At 56.1% G+C, this 21708-nt stretch overlaps 1 protein-coding gene across 3 annotated transcripts; it reads right to left on the reverse strand.

The window, feature by feature from the left end:
- Positions 1–144: 144 nt before the first annotated feature.
- On the reverse strand, positions 145–21493 carry PLEKHM1 (pleckstrin homology and RUN domain containing M1). Of its 3 annotated transcripts, none has more exons than XM_074557398.1 (14): positions 21409–21493; positions 20198–20615; positions 19540–19697; positions 16307–16388; positions 14567–14814; positions 12626–13255; positions 11156–11480; positions 8707–8938; positions 7375–8277; positions 5637–5782; positions 5309–5502; positions 4804–4867; positions 4255–4412; positions 145–920 (listed from the first exon to the last, which is right to left on the reverse strand). In XM_074557398.1, the coding sequence occupies exons 4-14, from the start codon at positions 16346–16348 to the stop codon at positions 725–727; spliced, it is 3138 nt and encodes a 1045-aa protein (XP_074413499.1). In that variant the 5' UTR covers positions 16349–16388; positions 19540–19697; positions 20198–20615; positions 21409–21493; the 3' UTR covers positions 145–724. The 3 variants fall into 3 exon arrangements, with proteins under 3 accessions (XP_074413499.1, XP_074413497.1, XP_074413498.1); XM_074557396.1 differs by having other exon boundaries at positions 8707–8941; XM_074557397.1 differs by lacking the exon at positions 19540–19697 and having other exon boundaries at positions 8707–8941.
- Positions 21494–21708: the final 215 nt, after the last annotated feature.

The following is a 21708-nucleotide window of genomic DNA, read 5'->3' on the forward strand; positions in this document are numbered from 1 at the left end:
CCTGGAGGATGGGTAAGAAGGATGGGGGATGGAGGACAGAGGACAAGGGACAGGCAGCATCCCCATTCCCAATCCTCTTCCCATGGACACCGAGTCAGGTTCAAACTGTGATAAGGTCCCACTGCAGAGAAGCAAACTCAGAAATGGTTTCACTTGTTGTTAAATAGACTTTAATTATCTTTGTGTGGGGAGGGGTTAAAGGAAAATAAAATTTCTCCCGAGGATGAGCAGCAGCAGGCCGGGAGGAGCGGCCCAGCTCTCCCCAGCTCTCCCCAGAGGCCACGGCCCTGGCTAGGCTGACTGAGTGGGAGATGCTTGGGGCACCCACGGTCCCCCTGGGGCATGCAGGTCCCTAAAGGCACAAGTGTCACTTTGTCCCCTCCCTGCGTGGGTCCACCACCCAGAGCAGCCCAGATGTGCAAAACCCCCATGTAAAAAAATACCAGTTTTCAGTATCCTAAAAAACTAGAGCTTTGATCAATGTCAGTTCTCCACACCCTTGATTGGAATTCTGGGCTGACACCCTGAGGAGCCGCTGGGTTCCACTGGGAGGGGACATTGGCACCAGGAGGGTGACAGGAACAGCACCCGGTTAGTCTGAAGGGGGATGGATTCTTCCAGCCCTTCTTTAGCCCTGGGCGGGCAGAAGGTCCCTCCGCAGGGCAGGAGCACCCACCCCACACTGTCCCTGTCCCCAGGGCAGGGCCAGGCACAGGACAGGCCCTCAGGCAGGGGGGCTCTGCTCTGTCCCTGCCGCCGTCCCCGCTCCCAGGGCAGTGTCGAGGTAAGCGCCGGGCTCCGGGCCGGGCTCTGTGCTGGCCTCCAGCTGCCGCTGGTAGCGCTGCCGCCGCTCGCAGCGCGGGCACGCCGGGGCCCGGGTGTGGCAGTCTCGGTGGAAGACGGTTTTGCATTCACTGCACCTGCGAAAAGAAGGAGAAAACGAAACCCGCTGTGTTGGGAACATCAGAGCAAAGAGCAAACTTCCCCCACTGAACCAGGGAACACTTCCCTGTCCTGGTGTGTTTTGAGCACTCACTGAGCAGAGCCCCAGCCATGGCTCAGGAGGAGCCTCGAGTGCAGGAGCAGCAGCTGCTCAAGTGTAACATCCACCCCAGCAGCTCCTCATCCACCCAGCAGCTCCCCATCCACCCCAGCAGCTTTCATCCACCCCACAGCAGCTCATCTGCTCCAGCAGCTCCTCATCCTCCCCACCAGCCCCTCATCCACCCCAGCAGCTCCTCATCCTCCCCAGCAGCTCCTCATCCTCCCCAGAGCTCCCCATCCACCCCAGAGCTCCCCATCCTCCCCAGCAGCTGCGAGCTGGGCCGGAAGGAGCGTGGTGGGTGCTGCCAATGTGTCAGAGAGACGGGAGTGAGGTTTGAGCTGAGGTTTGTGCCCTGCTCTCCCAGCACTGAGCCCAGTTTGAGGGTGTGACAACACCCCCTGCACAACAAACCCTGTGACAAACCCCAGACATCCACCCTCGTTTCACTGATCCCCTGACACCCATCTCGTGACACCACCCCTGACACTGATCCCTCATCACCAGCCCTTGTGACAGCATTGTTGTTGGGGACCCTCTGCTTGCCATGGCTGGGGTAGGAGAGCCCACCCTGAGAGCAGGACCTGCATGGGGGGACAGCAGAGCTGCAGGGAGGGGACAGGCAGCCAGGAAGGAGCTGCCCTGGAGCAGGTGGCTCTGTGGAGGTGTCAGAGCTCCCTGATCTGGCTCAGCAGCAGCAGGAATGTGACACTGTGTGAAGGACCCCAGCTTGGGCAGGGGTTTCACTGCTCAGTCACCAGCAGGAATGTGACGCTGTGTGAAGGACCCCAGCTTGGGCAGGAGTTTCACTGCTCAGTCACCAGCAGAAATGTCCCAGCTACAAGGGCTGGGGTCAGTTTTTGGGGTGTGATCCCCAGCTCCTCAGTGGCAGTAAAATGTGGCTCAGCCACATGCCAGCGGGGCAGCCGGATTTACCTTCACTGTGCAAATACCTGGTGTACAATCCATGTGTGAACAGCACGAAACACCTTAATTCCCCAAAAGATGCGTGGGAGAGAGGCAGAGAAACACCCAGCAGTGCCAGGAAAGGGACCACAGCATCTCAGCTGGGGTGAAATCCTGCTCTGGAGAGGAGCTGTAAACCCTGAGCAGGGAAAGGCTCATGCATGGGCAGGCAGGATTTGGGATGGAAAATACAAAAATTCCCCGTGGCCTCTCTGGATCAGCAGCAGTGGCAGCTGCTCCCCAGGCACGGTGGCATTTGGGAAGCCGGGTTTTACCCAGAGTGGTTCTGAGCCAGAACCAGCATCTCCTGCCTCCAGCTCCCCCCGAGCTGCCGGAGCAGGAGAGGCTCCCGCGCTGGCAGGGTCATTGTTTGAGGCGCTGCAGGCACATCCTGCAGCAGGGCCGGTGTGACCCGGCGGGCAGGGGCGGGCACAGGGGCAGGAAGCCGCGTTCAGCTCCCGAGGATGTCGGCTCAGCCGCTTTCCTGCTGCACAGCCTCCTCCGTCAGGGTGAGAAAGAAAGACGTCAACAAACTTCAGAGCTCGGCTCCGCGGGACACGAGAGCTCCGGGCGGCCTTGAGCCAGCTCAGCCCTGCGTGCCAGCGCTTCCCAGAGCACGGCCGCTCTTTTTGCAGGGAAAATCGGTCCCCTGGGGATGTTGCTGTCCTCGATAATGAGCTCAGTGCTGTCCCTGTGGCGGGGAGGGGAGCGAGCAGCGCTGCTCCTCCTCCACGGAAATAAATACTCGCAGCTCTGAACACACGGAGCACCCACGGATCTCGGCATCCGTCGTGGTTTCTGCAGGTTCTGGGTGTTGCTGCTCACTTTTAGGGAGTGCCAGGCAAAGTGAGACCACGCAGGCTGTGAAATCTCTCTGCCAGGATTGTGCTCAATGCCAAATAGGCCAAGACAACACAAGAGGAAATTGGCCTCAAGTTGCCTCAGGGGAGGTTTAGATTGGATATTATGGAAAATTTCTTCACTGAAATAGTTGTCCAACTCTGGCAGAGGCTGCCCAGGCAAACAGTGGAGTCACCAGCCCTGCAGGGATTTCAAAGCCCTGTGGATGTGACACCTGAGGCCATGGGTCAGTGGTGGCCTTGGCAGTGCTGGGTGAACTGTACACTATGATCTTACAGAGCTTTTCCAGCCTGAATGATTCCATGATTCTATGGCATATCCATGGAGATGTGGATCTCTCCAGCTCCAGTGGAGCAGCCTCCGGGGCTGGAAGGGTCTGACTTCTTCAGCAAACCCTGATAGTGGTGGGGATAAGAATTCCCCTCCAGCACCATCCCCATCCTGATTCCAACTCCTGTCCAGCTGCTGCACCCTGACCCACAGCTGACCCCTCTGCAGGACAGATCCCTCTGCCTGTGAGGGATGGCAGCTCTGTGGGCAGGGGAAAACCAACCCCAGTGAGAGCCAGCAACCCCCCTCTCCTGCTGGGAACATCCTCAGCCTGTCCCAGCACATCCCACAGTGCTGCCCCCACCCACCTCTGCTGTGGCTGCCCCACCCCTGGAAGCGTCCAAGGCCAGCTTGGGCAGGACTTGGAAGGTGTCCCTGTCCATGGCAGGGGGTGGCACTGGATGGGCTTTAAGGTCCCTCCAACCCAAACCATCTTGGCTGCCCCAGCACCCAGCAAGGCCTTTGCAGGCTGACAGCAGGTGCTGATGGCTGCATCTTCAATCTGCAAAGTCACCTCTCTTGGTGACATCTTGGCTTTGTGAGGACAGCCTGCTCCTGCCCCAGACAGCCCAGATTTGGTTTGGAGCACCCTGGAGCTGATGGGTTCCATGAGGACATGGGCATGAAGATGTGGGCATGTGAGGATGAGTCCCACAAAGATGTGGGCACCACGAGGATGTGGCTCCCACAAGAATGTGGGACATGAAGACAGCTCTCATGGAGACATGGGCACCACGGGAATGTGGCTCTCACAAGAGTGTGGGACATGAAGACAGGGCTCTCATGAGGACATGGGCACTAGGAGGATGCAAATCCCACAAGGACATGGGCACATGTGCTGCCACGAGGACATGGGCACCACATGGGAACCACACGGTTCAGGCATCACGAGGATGCAGAACCACCTCAGAGCCATTTCCAGTTCCCCCCATGCCTTGCAAGTGGGGTGTGTGACCAGAACTCAGGGGCTGGCTGGGGCTCCTGCCTGAGGCAGGCTGTGCCCCTGGGTGCCCTGGCTGCAGCAGGACGGGCAGCGTGCTGAGCAGCTCACTCACCTGGTGGTAGTGTCGAACTCGAAGGGGAAGATGATGTCACTGCTGTTGCAGATCTGGCAGATGAAGCCTCGCTGGGTGCACAGGTCACAGCTGTACACGTGGTGGGATGCAAACTGCAGCAGCGACTGCAGGAAGCTCTCGAAGCTGCCCTCAGCGATCTGGGGGACACAGGGGTCAGTGTTTGCTGTGTCACACCCACCTGAAGGCAGGGCTGTCCTCCAAAACAACCCCCAGCCCACAAGGCTGGGGTGCAGTGGGACCCTGGACTGATGAGTGCAGCACCCACAGCCTGCCAGGATGGGGCTCCCGGCTTGGGGATCTCTGAAAACCCAACTGCTGGGAACCTCCTGCTGAAGGAGCAGCACGTGGCATCCCCACAGACACTGGGGTGTTTTCAGCTGGAAAACCCCAACAACTGGGCCAGGGGGCTAGGAACAATCTGGTCTAGTGGGAGGTGGAACTGGATGCCAGTGGGTGGGTCTGGGTGGTCTTTAAGGTCCCTTCCAACCCAAAGCATTCTGTGATTCCATGACCATAGAGAGCTCTCACCTGTCTCAGATCAGCCACGCTGTATTTGTGGGGACACTCCAGGAGGTAATGCCTGTGATCAAGCCTGCAAAGAAGCACAGAGAGGAAGGGGGTAGATGGTCTCCACCACACCTCCCAGAGCTTTGGAGCAAGGAGCAAGCTGGATGAAGCAGCCTTTTGAAGTGAATCACTGCAGAGCCCATTTTCACATCCCAAATCCTGCCACTGGAAATCATGTGAGAGCATTTCAAAGGGGGGGAAAAAAGAAAATAAATATCTCATCTATTTTGCCAGGTGTTTCCTGTCCAGCCAGAAGCTCCTCAGCCAGGAAGGTGTTTCCTGAGTCCCAGCTCATTGTGCTGACCCAGCCAACAGATGGATAACTCCTTAGAGCAGATGATACAGAGGGAAAAACCAGCCTGAGCTTTGGCAGCACCGCTCCCTGCTCCCATGGTGAGTGAGGAGGGGGACCAGGAGCCCACCGGGGTGCCAGGAGAGGGGAATGCCACCCCGGGAGGGAGCTCACCGTTTGCTGAGCTCCTTCAGGGCGCCGCTGCGGCACATGATGAGATAATCCCCCAGGAGCTTCAGCTGCTCCCGGCTGCGCAGGATCCGCCCCATCCTCTCCACGTGCTCGTAGAGGCTCTCGTTGACCAGCCTCAGGTCGATCAGAGGCTGGTTTCGGATCTGGGTCAGGAACTTCAGGGCCTGCTTGCACACCTGGGGCACAGAGAGAGGGCACAGCTGGACACAGAGCACAGAGCAGCCCCAGAGCTCAGAGGAAGGTTTGGGCTGGGCACTGCCCATGCAGGGAATGCCCAGATGGACCCTCGGGAAGCAGATGCTGCACTCACCCCCCGTTTGGTGAGGTCCCAGTTGTGGATGAGGCGCGAGGGGATGATGCTCTCCTCGTCCCTGTGGCAGCTGTCGCAGTAGTAGAGCCCCGAGAAGGCGCAGAGCTTGGGCCTGGCGAAGGAGAAGCCGATCTGGCGGGAGCAGCCTGCGGGAGCAGGGGGTGACAGGGGACTGCTGCCCACAGCCCTGCCACCACTGCCACATGGGGGGTACTTTGGGCAGCGTGGAACTGAGCAATGAAGTTTTGGGAAAGGGTAGGGACCAACTAAAGCACCCATAGGATGTTCAGTGGGAGGCCTCCAGCCCCCTCCTCATGGATTTAAGCCTGTGATGGTTCAACTTTTTCTCTATAAAAGGAGGCTGAACTATCTGTGAACCCACTTTTATCCATCAAGTGGTTCAATTGTCTGAGGTTTTTTTTTTGGAAAAGTGAATTCTGGCAACATCCCAGTGGTTTAGGGAAGAACCTAAATCCCACTTGCTGTCCCATCACCTCCACCAGTAGCTTTGCACTATTTTGTGCAAAGCTTCACTTTGCACAAAATAGTGCAAAGCTACTGGTGGAGGTGATGGGACAGCAAGTCACTGTCTTGCTTCACTCAGTCTTTTTCTTTTCTACTGATGTCACAAGATACCAAAACCTCATCTGCAATGGATGAGGTTTTGAATTGGATCAACCCAAACCCACCCTAATTATAGCAGTTGGGAACCCATCTTGGCTTCCCTACCCCCATCCATTGCACTCTGGAATAGCTGGAGCTCATCCCTCAAAATATTCATGGAGATCAAGTGTTGCTTTCTGAATTAATAAGAAAAACCAGCCTTTATTGCTGATTACTCTGAGATGGAAGGGAACACATCAGGTGTCAGGCTGGGAGGGAGTGAAAGCAGGGCAAGCAAATCCCTAAAGAAAACCTACACAGAAAAACTGAGAATTTGTCTTTTTGGCTTGTGGCTTCCAGTTGCGGGGAGGTGGAAGATACAGGACAGAGCTTGGAAGGGAAGGCAGAGACCAAATAGACCAGAAAAAAAATTATATAATAAAAAGGAGACAGATTAAAAGAAAAATCCCAACCTGCTGGAGGGTACAAGAAATATAATTGAAGCAGGAGAGAAATCTGAAATTTAATTAACTTAGCAAGGTAAAGAGCAAATTACAGCTCCTGTGGAGGTCAGTGAAGGTGCCACCAGAATCTCCCTGTGTGCTGAGAGGCGTCAGGTGAAGGGTAAATGATTGTTTTGCAAAATCAGCCCGTCACACCCATGGCAATCCCTGCTCCCGTGCTGCCTTACTGGAAAAACGGCTCCAGATTGCACCTTCCCCACAGGCTGGGGCCTCAAAATGCCCAGGAAGAGAGTCCTGAGCTTCCTGATCTACCTAAGGTTCCTTCAACCCCAGTTTCCCACTGTCTGTGCCAAAAGCATCTAAAATGGGAGCCCAGTAACATCCCAGTTGGACTGGGCTGGGACGGGGGGCTCAGCATGGGGGGCTCACCCTGTGCCCCCAGGACACCAAAGGGGCCCCTGACAGGGACATGAAGCCCCACTAAGGAGATCTTGTGCTGCTGGGCTACTGGGAAAACAGAGAAGCTGCAGCTGCCCCATCCCTGGAGGTGCCTAAGACCAGCTTGGACAGAGCTTGGAGCACCCTGAGATAGTGGAAGGTCCCTGTCCATGGCAGGGTGGGTCTGGGGGGGCTTTAGGGTCCTTCCAACCCAAACCATTCCAGGTTTGTACCTGCACAGATGAAGCTCTGCGCGTCCAGGCCCTTCTCCATGGGGATGGCCACGAGGTACTGCAGCAAGAAGCCATTTTCCTTCACGATGTTCTTCAGGACCACCTGGGAGTGCCCATCCAAGCTGCCCCCCAGGGTCAGTGCCTCCTCAGCACCCTCCAGGTAGGACATGAGCACCTCTCGGACCAGCTCCCGCCACGAGGCCGCCTCCTCCGCGCTCTCAGCCTGCAGCTTCAGCACAGCCTTGGAGGTGATCACCTTGAAGAAGGAGGGTCCCCCCAGGCTGGTGTCTGGAAGGATGTCCTGGATGGTCTCTATGCCATAACTGTTGCTTAAAATTTTGTCACTGTTTCTGATTTTAAAGCACTTCAGAGTTTCTAGAGACAGGGAAAAAATGAATGGGACCCAGGTTTTGTCCACGTCCATGTACAGAACTGTCTCTTTGATGGCATCCAGCTCTGCTTCTGGAGCTGCACGCCAGTCCAAGCTGCTCCCAGGCACATCACTGTGCTGGAGAGCACTGGAATCCCCCTGGACAGGCTGGGCTTCGCCTCCATCCTCGGAACACTCCAGAGTCTCCCAGTCCTCCTCCTCCAGCTGCGGCCGGCACTTGCGCAGCGCCTCGCGGATCCTGTCCAGCCAGTCCTCGGCCTCGTCCTGGGAGGGGGCTCTGAGGAAGAGCTTTTTGCCCAGGAACACCAGCTCAAAACGGCCATCCTGGCTCAGAGCCAGGGACTCACAGCGCAGCAGGGAGAAGGTTTCCACGCAGATCCTCTCCTCGTGGTCCTGGAAGAGGCGCAGCTCCAGCGGGGACAGCTCGCAGGAGAACTCCTTCCAAATGCCCATGGCGCCGCGGCGCTCCAGGCTGCCCAGCTTCAGCAGCCCGCGGAAAGGGTTGGAAAGACCTGGGGCAAGAGAGGGCTCAGTTTGAGTGACAGAGGGGAAGATAGTGGGGAGAGAAAAGCCAAGAGGGGCTCAAAGCAAGCACCCAGAGGTGTGGCAGGGGTGAGAGCCAGTGCTGGTGCATGGTGGGCTGGGGCAGGAGCGGACGGGACCTTGGTCTCCATCACTGTCCACCCACACTTGGGTTTCTGTCCTCTGCATTTGGGTTTTGAGGCTGGGAACAAGTGGGATAAAGTACAGGTGTCCCACAGGATGGACTGACTTTCCCTCACCCATCAGAGCCTCCCTGGGCTCAGCAATGCCTTGGGAAGCTGCTCCACTGCCTCCTGTAGCTCCCAGTGCTGCCATCAGCTCCCACCAGCCAAGGACTCTCCCCAGCCAGCCCATCCCCACCTGGAGCAGCCCCCGAGGGCAGCAGGAGGGGCACGTACCCATCTGCCTGCGGTGCACCACACTGAAGCCCTTCTGCTCCCTCTCTGGGGACATTTTGGGCTTCCCAGTGTCCGAGGATGGCACTGAGAGCCTCTCCAAGTCCAGAGCACTGATGAGCCCCGGGGCTGGCCCCTCGCTGTCCCCCTCTGGCCCCAAGCCATTGGTGTCAGCCGTGCTCCTGCTGCTCTCTCCTGGGGGAGGTCTGTAGAAATCATCTTCTGAGATCCAGCTCTTCTGTTCAAAATGGAAATATTATGAATTATTAAGCTCATTCAACATCCTGTGCCCCTCAAACACACACACACACATCCACAGCAACCCCTCTCAGACACATCCACAGCAACCCAGGGTCTGCTCCTGCACAGCCCAAATCCCAGGCACTGATGTGTGGATTTAACAGAAGGTGTCCCTGCTCATGGCAGGAGGTTGGGAATGAGATGAGCTTTAAGGTCCCTTCCTCCCCAAACCATTCCATGACTGCCTGATTTTCTGCTAGACATTCCTAGGTGGATGGCTCCCCCGCTCCCTCCAGTCAGAGAATGATCCATGGAATTGTTTTTAACAGCTGAAAAATATTGAGACTGTATTCTGGTGGGATAATGAAGTTCAAAATTAATCAGTCTCTCACCCTAAAATCACTGTGGAAGGAGAGCACATTCCCTGCAGTGACCACAGGCCCCTGGGGTTTTACTGAGGGGATGAAATTCCAGCCCTGCCATGGAAGGGCAAGAGCTGGAGCAGCAGCACCAGGAAGAACAGAGATGGGGAGAGGCACAGAAATGTCCAGGGTGAAACTGAGCCTTATTGCTCACAAGAGGATGCTACAGGGGCCTGGGCTGTGCAGGGGAAAAATAAGGCAGGGAAAGCAGAAGAAGCCTCTGGCTGCATGTGCCAGGAGGGGAGAGATCCATGAGCTGAAAAAATTGTGGCTGTAGCTTCTCCAGGAGCTTTTCTGGCTACAAGAATCTCAGAATCATTAAAGGAGAAAAGCCCTTCGAGCCCACCTGTGCCCAATCATCACTGTGGCAGCCAGACCAGGGCACTGGGTGCCATGTCCAGGCATTCCTTGGACACCTCCAGGGATGGGGACTCCACCACTTTCCTGGGCAGCCCCTTCCAATGCCTGACCACCCTTTCAGTGAAGAAATTCCTCCTGAAAGGAGCAAGCCTCTGGGACAAGGCCCCTGAGCAAACACCAGGAGGAAAAAACAACCCAGCTCAGTGCCTTGGCACAAGGGAGCAGCACTCCTAGACCCTTCCTGGGCTGCATCCCAACAGGAATGTCCTTCCAACTCCCCTTTGCAGCCTCCCAAGAGCCTTTTATTTTGAATAACAACCGAAGTGACAGCAGAAAAGCTGTCACCACCCTTTGGGGAGGATCATGGGGGGCAGCTCCTGGATTACTCCTGGGGCAGGAATGCAGGTTGCTCCATGAGTCATGGAGAGCAGGGGGAATTTCCTGTTGACACAGTATGTTATACATAGATTAGGTCAAACTGGCTCTGGGCCACGAGGAAGCAGCGGAAACGGGATAAGCGGGAGGGAACCGAGAGGAGCAGAGAGCAAAAGGAGAAATGGTCTGGGGGGTGTGAGGTACATCCTACCCTCAGCAGCACAGAAAGGATGGGAACCAGCATGGAAACAATGGGAACCGGGACGGAACAGTCAGTGAGGAATTAGGACAGGGCTGTTCAAAGGGTTTCCTACAAGCAGGGGCCAGTGGATGTAGATCAGCTCCCGGTGGCAGCAGGGGAAATCCGCCGCTGCTCAGGACCAACACCCGGGAATGCCATCCCACTCTGGGAACAGATGTAATGCAGCAGGATTTTCCCACTGGGAAACCAGTTTGTTTCCTGTCCAGTCAACCCTTTTCCCTCCTCTTACGTGGCCCAGAAACGAAGAAAAGTCCCCATGAGAACCTCGACTCTGGGGCTGTTTTATCATTTGCACACAGCCCACTGCCAGATTTGTGCAAGAGCTCACCCCTCTCCAGATATCCCTAACAAAACCAAAACTTCCTGCAGTAGCTGCTCCTGGAGAGGGATGACTGACAGGCCAGGCAGGGCTTCAAAAGCTTTGGTGCCTCTTTCATTAAGGAACACAGACTTTGATCCAGTTTATCCTGAGGCAGCTGCATGGCCACAGCTCCACGGGGTGGGAATCATCACTGATAACCAAGTGGGAGCAGCATGAAAGATGGGATGTCCATGGAAGTGTCCAAGGCCAGGCTGGACAGGGCTTGGCAGAAGGGACCAAGGGAGCAAGAAGGTGTCCCTGCCCATGGCAGGGGGTGGAACTGATGAACTTTAAGTCCCTTCCAACCCAAACCATTCTGGGACTCCCTGATCCTAGAAAAGCAGTACCTATTGGCGCTGTCCCCAGTTTTTTTCCCTTTAGCACAGGATACAAACCCAAGGAGGTGGGAAGGGAGGGAGCTGCAGCACGTACCGGACACCCAGGCAGGGGAGAGAGCAGCTGCTGGGCCGTGGGGCTGCGCCCAGCCTGGCTCCCCTCGCTGCCACTGCTGCTGGCTCTGCCCAGACCCTCCCGAGGGGCCGGAGCTCTGGAGCTGCTGCTGCCATCTCTGTCCCTGTGCCCAGGGGCTGCTGTCCCAGCAGAGGTGACCCTGCCGGGGGGAGGCTCCTGCTGTGCTCTGTTGGATGGTGCTGGGGGGCCTGGGGGTGGCTGGGGGGAGCAGCCCAGCACGCTGGGGAGCAGCCGTCCCTCCGGGGCATCGGGGCTGGGCCTGGCCTTGCTGAACTCGGACAGCACCCTGGAAATGGAAAGTGATCGGTTTGAAAGCAGCTCAAAAACAAAATGTATAAACCCCCACCCTGTTATTGCAAGTTGTAACCATGTAAAAAGGGTTCAGTGTCTCTGCTGGCTTCTGTGGGATGGCAGCACGGTGTGGCTGGAAAATCCCAGTGATGCCAACAGAAAAATGTGAGATTTGTGCCCCACAGAGCAGCGCCAGCCCCATGGCATGGAGCCTGTGAAGGGAGCATTTCCCAATTACATCCATGAATTGGGATTTAATTTGGTAGATGGAGGGACAGCTCCCCAAAACCCCAGCCCCATGTACAGCTCCTGGATATGATTCCAGCCTTGGACCATATGCCAAATTCCAATTGTTTTCATTAATGAGCAATTAACAGTGGAGCCTGGCCAGAGGATTGGCTGTTCCCGTGGTCCCACTCTGCTGCCAGCCGCAGAATTAAACCAGCCCAAGATTAAAACTCAAAGGAGCGTCTCCATCACGAGTTTAATCCAATCAAGGCAGGCTCTTCCAGGATCACTGGAAGATGCCAAATCCTGGAAGTAGGGAATGATGATGTTATAGATGGGGAAGCAGAGTCTGCAGCTCCAACTCTTCCTGGAGACTGGGAAGAGGCATCACCCGAAGGCTCGCCTCCCTCAGAGTCACACTCTAAAGGTGACAGGCAAAATATTTACAGATTACTCAGAGCTTATATAACCCTGGAAATCTTTGTTCTGGGTGCTTGGCAGGGATAGATCACAAGGATGACAAACCAACAACCTCCCTCTCTGAGTGATTTGCCAAAGCTGCAAATTACAACCCTTCCCTGTGACCAGATTAATTTCTTTCCCCCTGTGGAAAGCCCTGGAGCATCCCCCAGCGTACTCCAGGAAGATGTGACATTCCTGAAACCAGGGAGCAGCATTTTTCTGACGTTTCTGCCCTGCTAAAGAGGACACACACACACACTTCAGTGGCCATGAGCTCATCTGCACTGGCAGCAGAGTCTCAACAAGCCATGCTGATCGTGCAAAGAACAAAAGCTCCTTCCAGAAGGGAAAAAGAGCTTGTTAAAGACAAACACAGAGAAAGACTTCCTGCCTATAGGAGAGCCCAGAGAGGGTCAAAACCCCTTTGGAGAGATGTGGGGAGAGACTCACTCCTGCAGGGACCTGTCCAGGTCCTCGGCGGTGGCCGTGCCCAGGTCGGAGTCGCAGGACAGCGGCTCCTCGGCGCGCTCGGGGCTGCGGGCGCACGGCGCCGGGGGGAGGCTGTCGGAGCCCAGGCTGGACGAGAGCTGCGACGAGCTCGTGGTGTTCAGGCTCAGCGAGGATGATGTGAGCTTGATCTTGCTGCCGGCTTTGCTGATGGGCAGCAGAGGGGCTTGGATCTCGATCTCATCCGACCCTGAGGACTGGGAGATGGAGCCCAGCGATGCTTTCCTGCGGGGTTCAGAGGATGTGAGGGGCTCCAGCAGCTCGGACACGGGACACAGACCCGACAGGGACAGCGGGGTGATGGTCCACTCGTTCAGAACTGCTGACTTATAGGAGAGCTCGAAGGTTAAGGAGGATAAACCCTGCAAGTAGCAGAGGAGGAACTCGCACTCCTCAGCATCCAGGAGCAGGGCTGGGGCTTGGTAGTAGTCGTGCAGGCGGGCGCGGTCCCGCAGCAGCAGCTTCAGGTAACACTCCATGAGGCCGTCGTTCAGCGCCAGCCGCAGCCAGGCCCGGCAGCGCCCCACGTCCGTGTTGATAAACATCAGCTGCTCCAGCTCCGAGACAATATTCCTGGCAAAAGAGGAAAAGGAACAGAGCAGGAGTGAGTGGTTCTGTTTTGGTCCATTGTGGGGTGCAGGAGGGCCAGAGCCTTCATCAGACACTGCCCAACCTGCTCTGTTACAGGAGTTCAGGAGTTGGGATAAAACAAGCTGTGGGAAATCTCTCTCCTTCATGGAAAGTGTAGTTTCCCATGGAGGGAGATGGCTCCTGAATGGTCCAAACAAAATATGCTGGTAAGGACCCCAGGCAGCCCTGCAGTGCCTCTGGCTGACCATCCTCTCTGACTGGAGGCATCTCCCACACACTGCTTGTACTGAATGATGCAGAGAATTCCTGCTGTCCTTGTCTGTTTGTGGGGTTTGTGCTGGCTGGATTCTCCTTGGTGACAATCACATGTCTAAATTCTCCCTTCAAATTTAAAAGCAGTCAAAACACAGTGAAAAGTGTTGTGGCAGCCCCAAAAAACCAACCTGACAGGGGCTGAGCTCAAGTAGTCCCAAACTCCTGAATTCAGCTGCTCTTCCCTAAAATCCAACAGCGACACCACGCTCCCTGATCCTCCCTGCTCCCAGCTCATTCACACACCTCAAAAACCAGAACAAAGGTTTTGTAAGACTTCTTTCCTAATCTGTCTCTCAAGACAGAAGAAAAAACCTTCAAAGGGCACAAAAATATCCCCCTAGCATGTGAAAGAGTTATTTTCATCCACTCTTTCATAATTCAGGAGTTGGTGATGGAACTGGATGAGTCTTTCAGAACAATTTGTGTGTGGGCTGTTATTTACTGTGTGTGAACTTGACTTAGGGAGTGGCTAGAAAAACCCAGTAAACAGTGATCACTCAGGAGAGACCTCCTTAAAGGCTGGCTGGGACATGGGGAAACAGGGCCAACCATTTCCAGCAGATCCAGGCCAGGAGAGAGCCCAGATCCCTGTGCTGTGCTTGAGCAGCCACTGCTGGACACCAGTGTGGCCACTGGGCCCAGAAATCCAGCCTGGCACCCAGGAATAAATAGGAAAGGGATGTGCCTTCCGTTTCAATCCCCAACTTTTTGGGGACATCAGCTCACCCCCAGCACACGCTGAGCAGGGATGTTGGGGCTGAGCCCCTCTGGGCACCGCAGGGGCTTCACTGCTACTTCCATCTCCCAGGGTCCCGGGCAGCCCCCCAAAGCCCTGTGAGAGCATGCTTCCCTGCAGCTGAGGGGACTGGGCACGCAGATGGGGAGAGATGTATCTGTCCATTGAGCCATCCTCCTCATTCTCTGAATGTGACAGCACCAAAAGAAGGGATAAACCTGAGCCCGTGAATCCCTGCTCACCGATGTGTGATGCTCTTCAGCAGGCCCCAAAAAACTGGTTGGGGAAGAGGGCCTCGACCCCCTGACTTCTTCCCTTTCCCCCCACTCTCTGCCTTGATGTGCTTTGCCTTCAGGCCGTGCACAAACACAGCTTCCAGGGCACTGCAGAGCGTGTTGGCGTTGCTGTCATCGCTGGTGACCACGGCGTCCGAGCTCACGTACTGCTTCTGCAGAGCCTTGATGGCATTCACCAGCTGCTTCTTGATCAGCTGCAAGACAGGAGGTGCAGGCTTGGATTATAAAAGTAAAATTATTATGAAGGATTTAATATATAAGAGCTCAAAAAACAGTAAGGCTTATCCACAGTGAAGCACCACACGACTCCTGCCTGGTCCTCGCTCTTTGGAGCAGCTGAACCGGTCAAGCTGGGGACTCACACTCCTGTCATCTGGCTTATTTTGTTATAAAAATAATAATTTATGCCATTTTGGCTGGTGTTTCAGAACTGGGGCTGCCTTTAGAGTGTGTGGTGCTTCCTCTGCAGACAGGAACTGGCTTAAGGGGACGGGGAAAAAGGAATTGGTTCTTCCCAGGCAGTCTCTTGGGGGAAACACGAGGATTAAGTGTGGGTGAGAAAGGAGAAACTCAGAGGAGGGAATGGATCCCCTGAGCTCGTGCAGGTCAGCCCAAGCAGCATGTGACATGTGACACGGGGCTGCCAGCAGAAATCAAAGCCATCGACCTCACTGGCTGTGCTGGGTAAACACCCAGGGGATGGGCCCCAAAACATCGGGGTTTGGAGAACATTGGGGTTCAGCTGCTGCCCTCAGAGAGACTCAGTGGGTTCTGGGATGTGGAAATTTTGCCTTCCAGCAGCTTTACTTCCCCTTCCACCAGTCAAAAGCAGCCAGTTTGGTGAATTTAGCAATTTCACGCCAGTGGAAAATATTTTTCCTAAAGCAACTGAGCCTGGACATGTCAACCAATCGTTATTTTATCTTTATTTTAAATCAAGGTTGTGTTTCCCAGCAGACACTTGGAAAACACCACAAACCCCTCCTCAAATTCCAACCAAACAATCCATGTTTCAGCACCACACAGCATTTCCAGCAAAGGCTGAATGTTCCCTGAGCAGGGCTCTGCACATTTTAACTCCAGCCTGGGTTGGCTTGCACAAACCCATATTAAATTTCCAGCCTGGGATATTTTTTTCAGCATCTAAATAATATTCCCAGCAGGTGTAGCTCAAGGACATCAGCCAGGGGAATGTGTCCCTTATTTGGGGTGCTGTTTTCCAGCTTTTTCAGCTGCCCCCCAGGTCTGCTGCTCCATGGAAGGAGCACTGAGGGCTGAGAAGAATAAAGAGTGCAGATGATTTTATCAGTCACGCATGGATTCATCCATGGGAGGAATAAAACACTTGGGTTTAAACTGTTGATGTTGGATTTTGCTTGTTGAATGTGTTTAGACTCCCAAAGTTGGGTGAAGAGACCCCAAACTGGGGGGGACAACATTCCTTCATCCAGGTACCAGAGCTGAGCACCTTCCCAGCCCCACATGAGGTCTTGCAAAGGCCAAGGTGTGATTTAGGCCCTTATTTCCTTTAATCCCCCAACCCAGACAAATCATCAAGGATCTGTTTCCAATCCCAGTATAAACCATCCTAATCCCAGCTGGCAGCACCACAAGTCCTACCTGTCCCCAGCAGTGCCTGGAGCTGCACTGGGAGCTGTCTGAGGAGCACTGAGGGCTCTGGCTCACCTGGATGGCTTCCTTGGGGTCCTCGGGGTGGCTGGAATGCATCTCTGCTCCTGCTGCTCCCCACGCTGCCTTCACATGTCACCTGTGGGACAAGGAGGGCATGGCTGAGCACCCAGGGGGTCTCACCCCACCCAGCTGCCAGGGGAAGGGCTCCTGGTGCCACCCACAAGGGATGGATCCTGCCCTGAGGCATTCTGCAGGTGCTCATGGCCAGGATGGACACTGTGGGATCTGAGCTGGGAGTGACTGACATGGAAAGGTGCTGTGACTCCAGGGACAATGCCTGGGGACACTTCCCAGGCACCAGGAGAGTTTCAGGCAAAATACCGCATGGCCAAGAGACCAGGAGGGAGGAATGAACCCCAGTGAGGGCCCTCAGGCAGGTCTGGCCAGCAGTGCCACCAGGGACTGCTCCCCTTGTCCCTGTGTCCCCTGGAATGCCTAAGCCTGGAAAAGGCACCCAAAATCCAAGTGAGGGTGGCATTAGGTGGCCTGGACAAGGGGTGCCATCCCCCAGCAGAGCCTGGGGAGAGGTGACAGCAGTTGAGCTCCGTCACATGCCAGAGGAGTGATACTGCTCCAGCTGGGACAGACCCTATGAGCACAGAGCTGTCTGGGGAGATGGGAAAGAATCTTGGAATGGTTTGGGTTGGAAGGGACCTTAAAGACCACCCAGTTTCACCCCCTGCCATGGGCAGGGACACCTTTCACTGTCCCAAATTGCTCCAAGCCCTGTCCAACCTGGCCTTGGACACTGCCAGGGATCCAGGGGCAGCCACAGCTGCTCTGGGCACCTATGCCAGGGCCTCTCCACCCTCACAGGAAGAATTCCTTGCCAATATCCAGTCTGAATCTCCATTTCTAGTTTAAATCCATTCTCCCTTGTCCTGTCACTGTCTGCCCACGTAAAGTCCCTCTCCACACTTTTTAAAAGCCCCTCTTGGTACTGGAAGGCTTTGGGTTCTCCATGAGGCAGATGAACCTCAGCATCTCCCCATGCTGCTCTGCTGCTTTGGAGGGAGACAGAGAAAAAAACCAGTGTCCTCCTGATATGGAAAACCCTGCAAAGACCTGAACAGTCAGGGCAGCCTGGCCAGGTCAGCTGCCACTGCAGGGACAACAAGGGACCTTCGACTTCTGACTCCTGGCTTCCTGCCCTGCTCCTCCCTCAGGGCTGTCTGCGAAACCCAGCTGTGCCTGGAGCCTCTGAGCAAAACACATGGTGTCAGCAGGACACCCACGGCACAGCTGGATCCCTCTGCAAACACAGCTGGATCTCTCTCCAGGCACAGCTGGATCCCTTTCCAAACATAGCTGGATCCCTCTCCAGGCACAGCAGGGCCTGGCATGAAGAGGGGTCCGAGGGCTGCTCCAGCCCCTGTGACTGCTCACAGTTTCCTAAGGATAGGAGAAGCTGGAGAAGGAATTTATTTATAGAATTCTAGAATGGTTTGGGCTGGAAGGGACCTTAAGACCCATCCAGTCCCACCCCTGCCATGGCAGGGACACCTTCCACTATCCTAGGCTGCTCCAGCCCCATCCAGCCTGGCCTTGGGCACTGCCAGGGATCCAGGGGCAGCCCCAGCTGCTCTGGGCACCCTGTGCCAGGGCCTCACCATCATCACAGGGAAGAATTTCTTCCTGATATCCCATCTAATCCTCTCCTCTGTCAGTGTGAAACCCTTCCACCTTGTCCTATCAAACTATTCCCTTAAGCTGGAATCACTTGCCATCCAAATGGAGAGGGAGAGCCCAGCTGTTTGCCACAGGGCTGGATCTGCCTCTGGCAGACAACAGGCTTGGAATGCCATTTATGTGTCAAATTTTATTTCCAAGCCAACACAAAATCCCCAGAGCTTCCTCTGAGCAGAGCTGACAGCATCAACCTGCCCCTCTCCTGCCAGGCCTGGGCAGAACCATGGTTTGCTGAGCAGCTCCTCCATGACCACAGCCAGTCCTGAAGGCAGCACTGTCCAAATCAGGAGCAGCTTAACCCCAGAGCGGCCCAAATCTGCAGTGGCCCAAACCCAGAGTACCTCAAGCCTGGTGCAGCCCAAATCCAGACATTCCAGATCTAGAATATCCCAGACCCAGAGCATTCTGTGCAGGTACCTCAGCAGCTGGCCCTGCTAGAGCAGTAGGGCAAAAACTCCTTGGAGCCAAACCCAGGACAGATCCTCAATGTTTCCAGGGTTCACAGACGATTTCAGAGAAAATGAAACTGGTTTTGCTGTGGCTTGTCATAAGATTTCCTCTCCTTGTGTTGCAACATAGAAATGGGGGAGGACAGGAAAGTTAACCCCTGGCTCAGGGGCTGCTGGGGGGTTGGGGAAGTGAGGGGCTCCAAGGACTGCAGGGAGTCACCCCCATCTCTGCTCCCACCTGGGAGGCTCCAGCTCCTCAGGGCTGGGCAGCCTCTGCCCCTTTCCCCACCACCTCCTGCTAAACCCTGAGGACAATGAAGGTAGGAGACCCAGGGATGGAAAATCCAAGAGTGAGGGAGACCCAGGTGTGGGAGAAGACTCAAGGGTGAGAGACCTGAAGGTGGGAGACTCGAGGAGGGGCACAGGGTGGCATTTCTCATGCCCAGGGAGGCAGCACAGGTGTTCCAGCTCCAGGACCACCTTGGAGTCCTGAGCTGGTCACAGGGAAAAGGGTGACAGCAGAGGTTTTTCAAAGACTTCAGCTAAGTTTTACAAAGTGAGAGTTATTCCCCCAAAACACTCTCCTTTGCCAGCATAATTTCTCTCAGAAGGAGATGAGAGGCTGCAGGAGGAGAGAGCTGAGGAGGACAACCCACCACCTTCACCACGGGACTTTTCCACTCCCACCACGACCAGTCCAACCAGTTTATTCCAGCGCCACAAATCCACATGGCACCACTTCTGTGGTACAGAATTTTCCTGAATAACGAGTGCAAGGAAGCAGCTTTGAGGAGGATTTCACCAAATAAAATCTTAGGTGAAACACAGGGAAACTGGAACAGGGCACTGGGTCTAGAAAGACCTAGAGGGCTCTGGAGCACTTCCAGGCAGATCCTGGAAAGCCACAGCTGTTCTTTGTGATCTTGGAAGATAGGAGATAGGATGGATGTGCAAAGACAGAGACAAGCACAGCTACAGCAGAGAAAACCCACCAGGTTTCCCCAGCAGTCACCACCCCAGGGGCTCCCTGGGTGAAGCAGGAAAAGGCAAAGAGGTGAGGAACAACCCCAGGCACAGAGTCTGACCTACCCAGGAGAAGAGTCCCGGTGCAAGGGCAGAGCTGCTGATCTCCCAAACTGCTGCAGACCAGCCAGATTCTTTGGGAACAGCTGGAATCAAGGTTCATAGCAGCAGAGCAGAGCCTCTGTCCCAGAGCCTGGCTCCTCAGTCTCCCAAGAAGGGACGCTCTGTGAGTTATAAATAAACAGCAGGTCACTGCCTGTGCTCTGGGATGGAAAACAACAGCCCACGACGGCAGCGTGAGGGTGACTCAAGGCCTGGACACAGAGCCAGTCATTTTCCAAGCACGAGTGCTGTGCCAGTCACCCTCTGCCCTGGGGACATGAGGGCTCTGATGGCACAGAGGGTCCAAGGGCTGCTGTGGGGACAGTCCTCTCCTCTGACACAGCTCCTGCTTTCCACCCAGAGCTGAGTGCAAGCTGGGCCCAGAGACAGCCCAGGAGCAGGAAAGCCAGTGGCATGGCATGGGGATTGGCTGGTTGGAGGATAAAAGCCCTGGGAACAGCTCGGCAAGGGCTAGGACAGGACCCTCATGGTCTGACTTTGCTCCTTCCCTGTACCCAGCCTGATGCAGCAGTGCTGTGATTCCCACAGCAGGAACACAGGCATGGAGTGAGGAACAGGACCACCACACCACCCTCGTCCCTATTTGTCACAGCTGACAAACCTGGTGGTGGCTGGAGAAGTGTCACCTCCGATGCACCCGTCCAGCTTCTGCCCTGCAGGGCCCAGGAGCACAGGGGGAGGAAGAGCAGCCACTGAGCTCCCAGGCTGGGTGGTGACACTGTGCTTCCAAACACTCCAAACTGGGAATCTCCTTCAGCCTAATACCTGCTCCTGCACCAGGCTACAATTTGCCGGAGCCGCAGGGAGAGCTGGGCTTGGTTTTCCACAGCACTGGAGCCACCATACACGGGCCAAGCAGGTTGTGAAAGCCCCAGCGTGTCGAGGCAAGATGTTCCCAGGTTTCTATTCCCAGTTTTTGTGTTGCTTTGGATTGCCAGTGCTGGAGTTTCCCCGTGGATGTTCCTGGTGCCATCCGGCTGGGTGGGCGGCTCGCATCCCTCAGCAGGGGACAGCGGTGGCTGCAAGGAAGGAAGGGAGGAAAGGGCTTTTTAATCTCTGTGTTAGACACAAGAATTACCCAGACCGTGTTTGCAACTGTTCATCTGATGTGAGAAAACACGATTTATTGAGAATGAACACCTGATAAATCAGGGAAAGCTGTAAGGATTCCACAGGTGCTGGGATCTCTGGCTGGTGAGAGGAACAGACTGAGAGATCTGGGGTGTCAGCTCTCGTGGGGTGAACTGAGGACCAGACACCAACCCCCAGTGGGGCCCCTTGGAAAGGCACATCTGACCCGCTGTGCCCCCATGGGGGGGACACGGAGAGGAGGAATGAGAGGCCGAGGCTGCTGGCTGGGCAGCACAGCCCAGGCGTGTGGGGCCTGCCATGGACTGCAGGGGCTGCGAGGGGGCTGGGGAGGAATCGGGGCCTGAGCAGCCGTGGGGAGCTGGGGGAGCAGCGGTCGCCTGCAGCCCTGCGCCCCCTGCCAGACCCCGATCACGGCGGCTGACCCCGGCACCGCGCAGCGCTCCATAAACGCCATCACTCGGCACCGGCAGCGCCCCGAACCTCACGGCCCTCATCCCGCACATCCCTGACAGCCCCGCACCTCACGGCCCTCATCCCGCATCCCTGGCTGCCCCGCACCTCACGGCCCTCACCCCGCACCCCACCAAGCGCCCCGCACCTCACGGCCCTTATCCCGCGCACCCCTGGCAGCCCCGCAGCGCACCGGCCGCGCTCACCCCGCACCTCCTGTCAGGCCCCACCGCCCCCGGTGCCCCCGGTAACCCCGGCCCCCCCGCTCACCGGCTCCGCGGCTCCGGCCGGGAAACCCGGAAGTGCCGGGAACGCGCACGTCCCGCCCATCATGACGTCATCACGCGGAGGGGCGGGATCTATAGCGCCAGGCCACGCCCCGCAGGCACCGCGCGGGGCCGCGCGCGGGAACCCGGACACGGCTGGACACACGGACACACCGGGACACACAGCTGGACACACAGCTGGACACATGGACAGACAGCTGGACACATGGACACACCGGGACACACAGCTGGACACACGGACACACAGCTGGACACATGGACACACAGCTGGACACACACCTGG

Source organism: Zonotrichia albicollis, chromosome 23 (assembly GCF_047830755.1).
Source record: "Zonotrichia albicollis isolate bZonAlb1 chromosome 23, bZonAlb1.hap1, whole genome shotgun sequence".
Lineage (NCBI taxonomy): Eukaryota > Metazoa > Chordata > Aves > Passeriformes > Passerellidae > Zonotrichia > Zonotrichia albicollis.

Bases quoted from the DNA above. Each gene is read 5' to 3' on its own strand.
- PLEKHM1 (XM_074557397.1), bottom strand. From the start codon at position 16,348: ATGCATTCCAGCCACCCCGAGGACCCCAAGGAAGCCATCCAG. The intron at 13,256-14,566 runs GTGAGCAGGGAT...CTCTTTTGCCAG, and splicing joins CTGAAGAGCATCACACATCG to GAATATTGTCTCGGAGCTGG. The intron at 5,503-5,636 runs GTGAGTGCAGCA...TCTGTGCCCCAG, and splicing joins GGGACCTCACCAAACGGGGG to GTGTGCAAGCAGGCCCTGAA.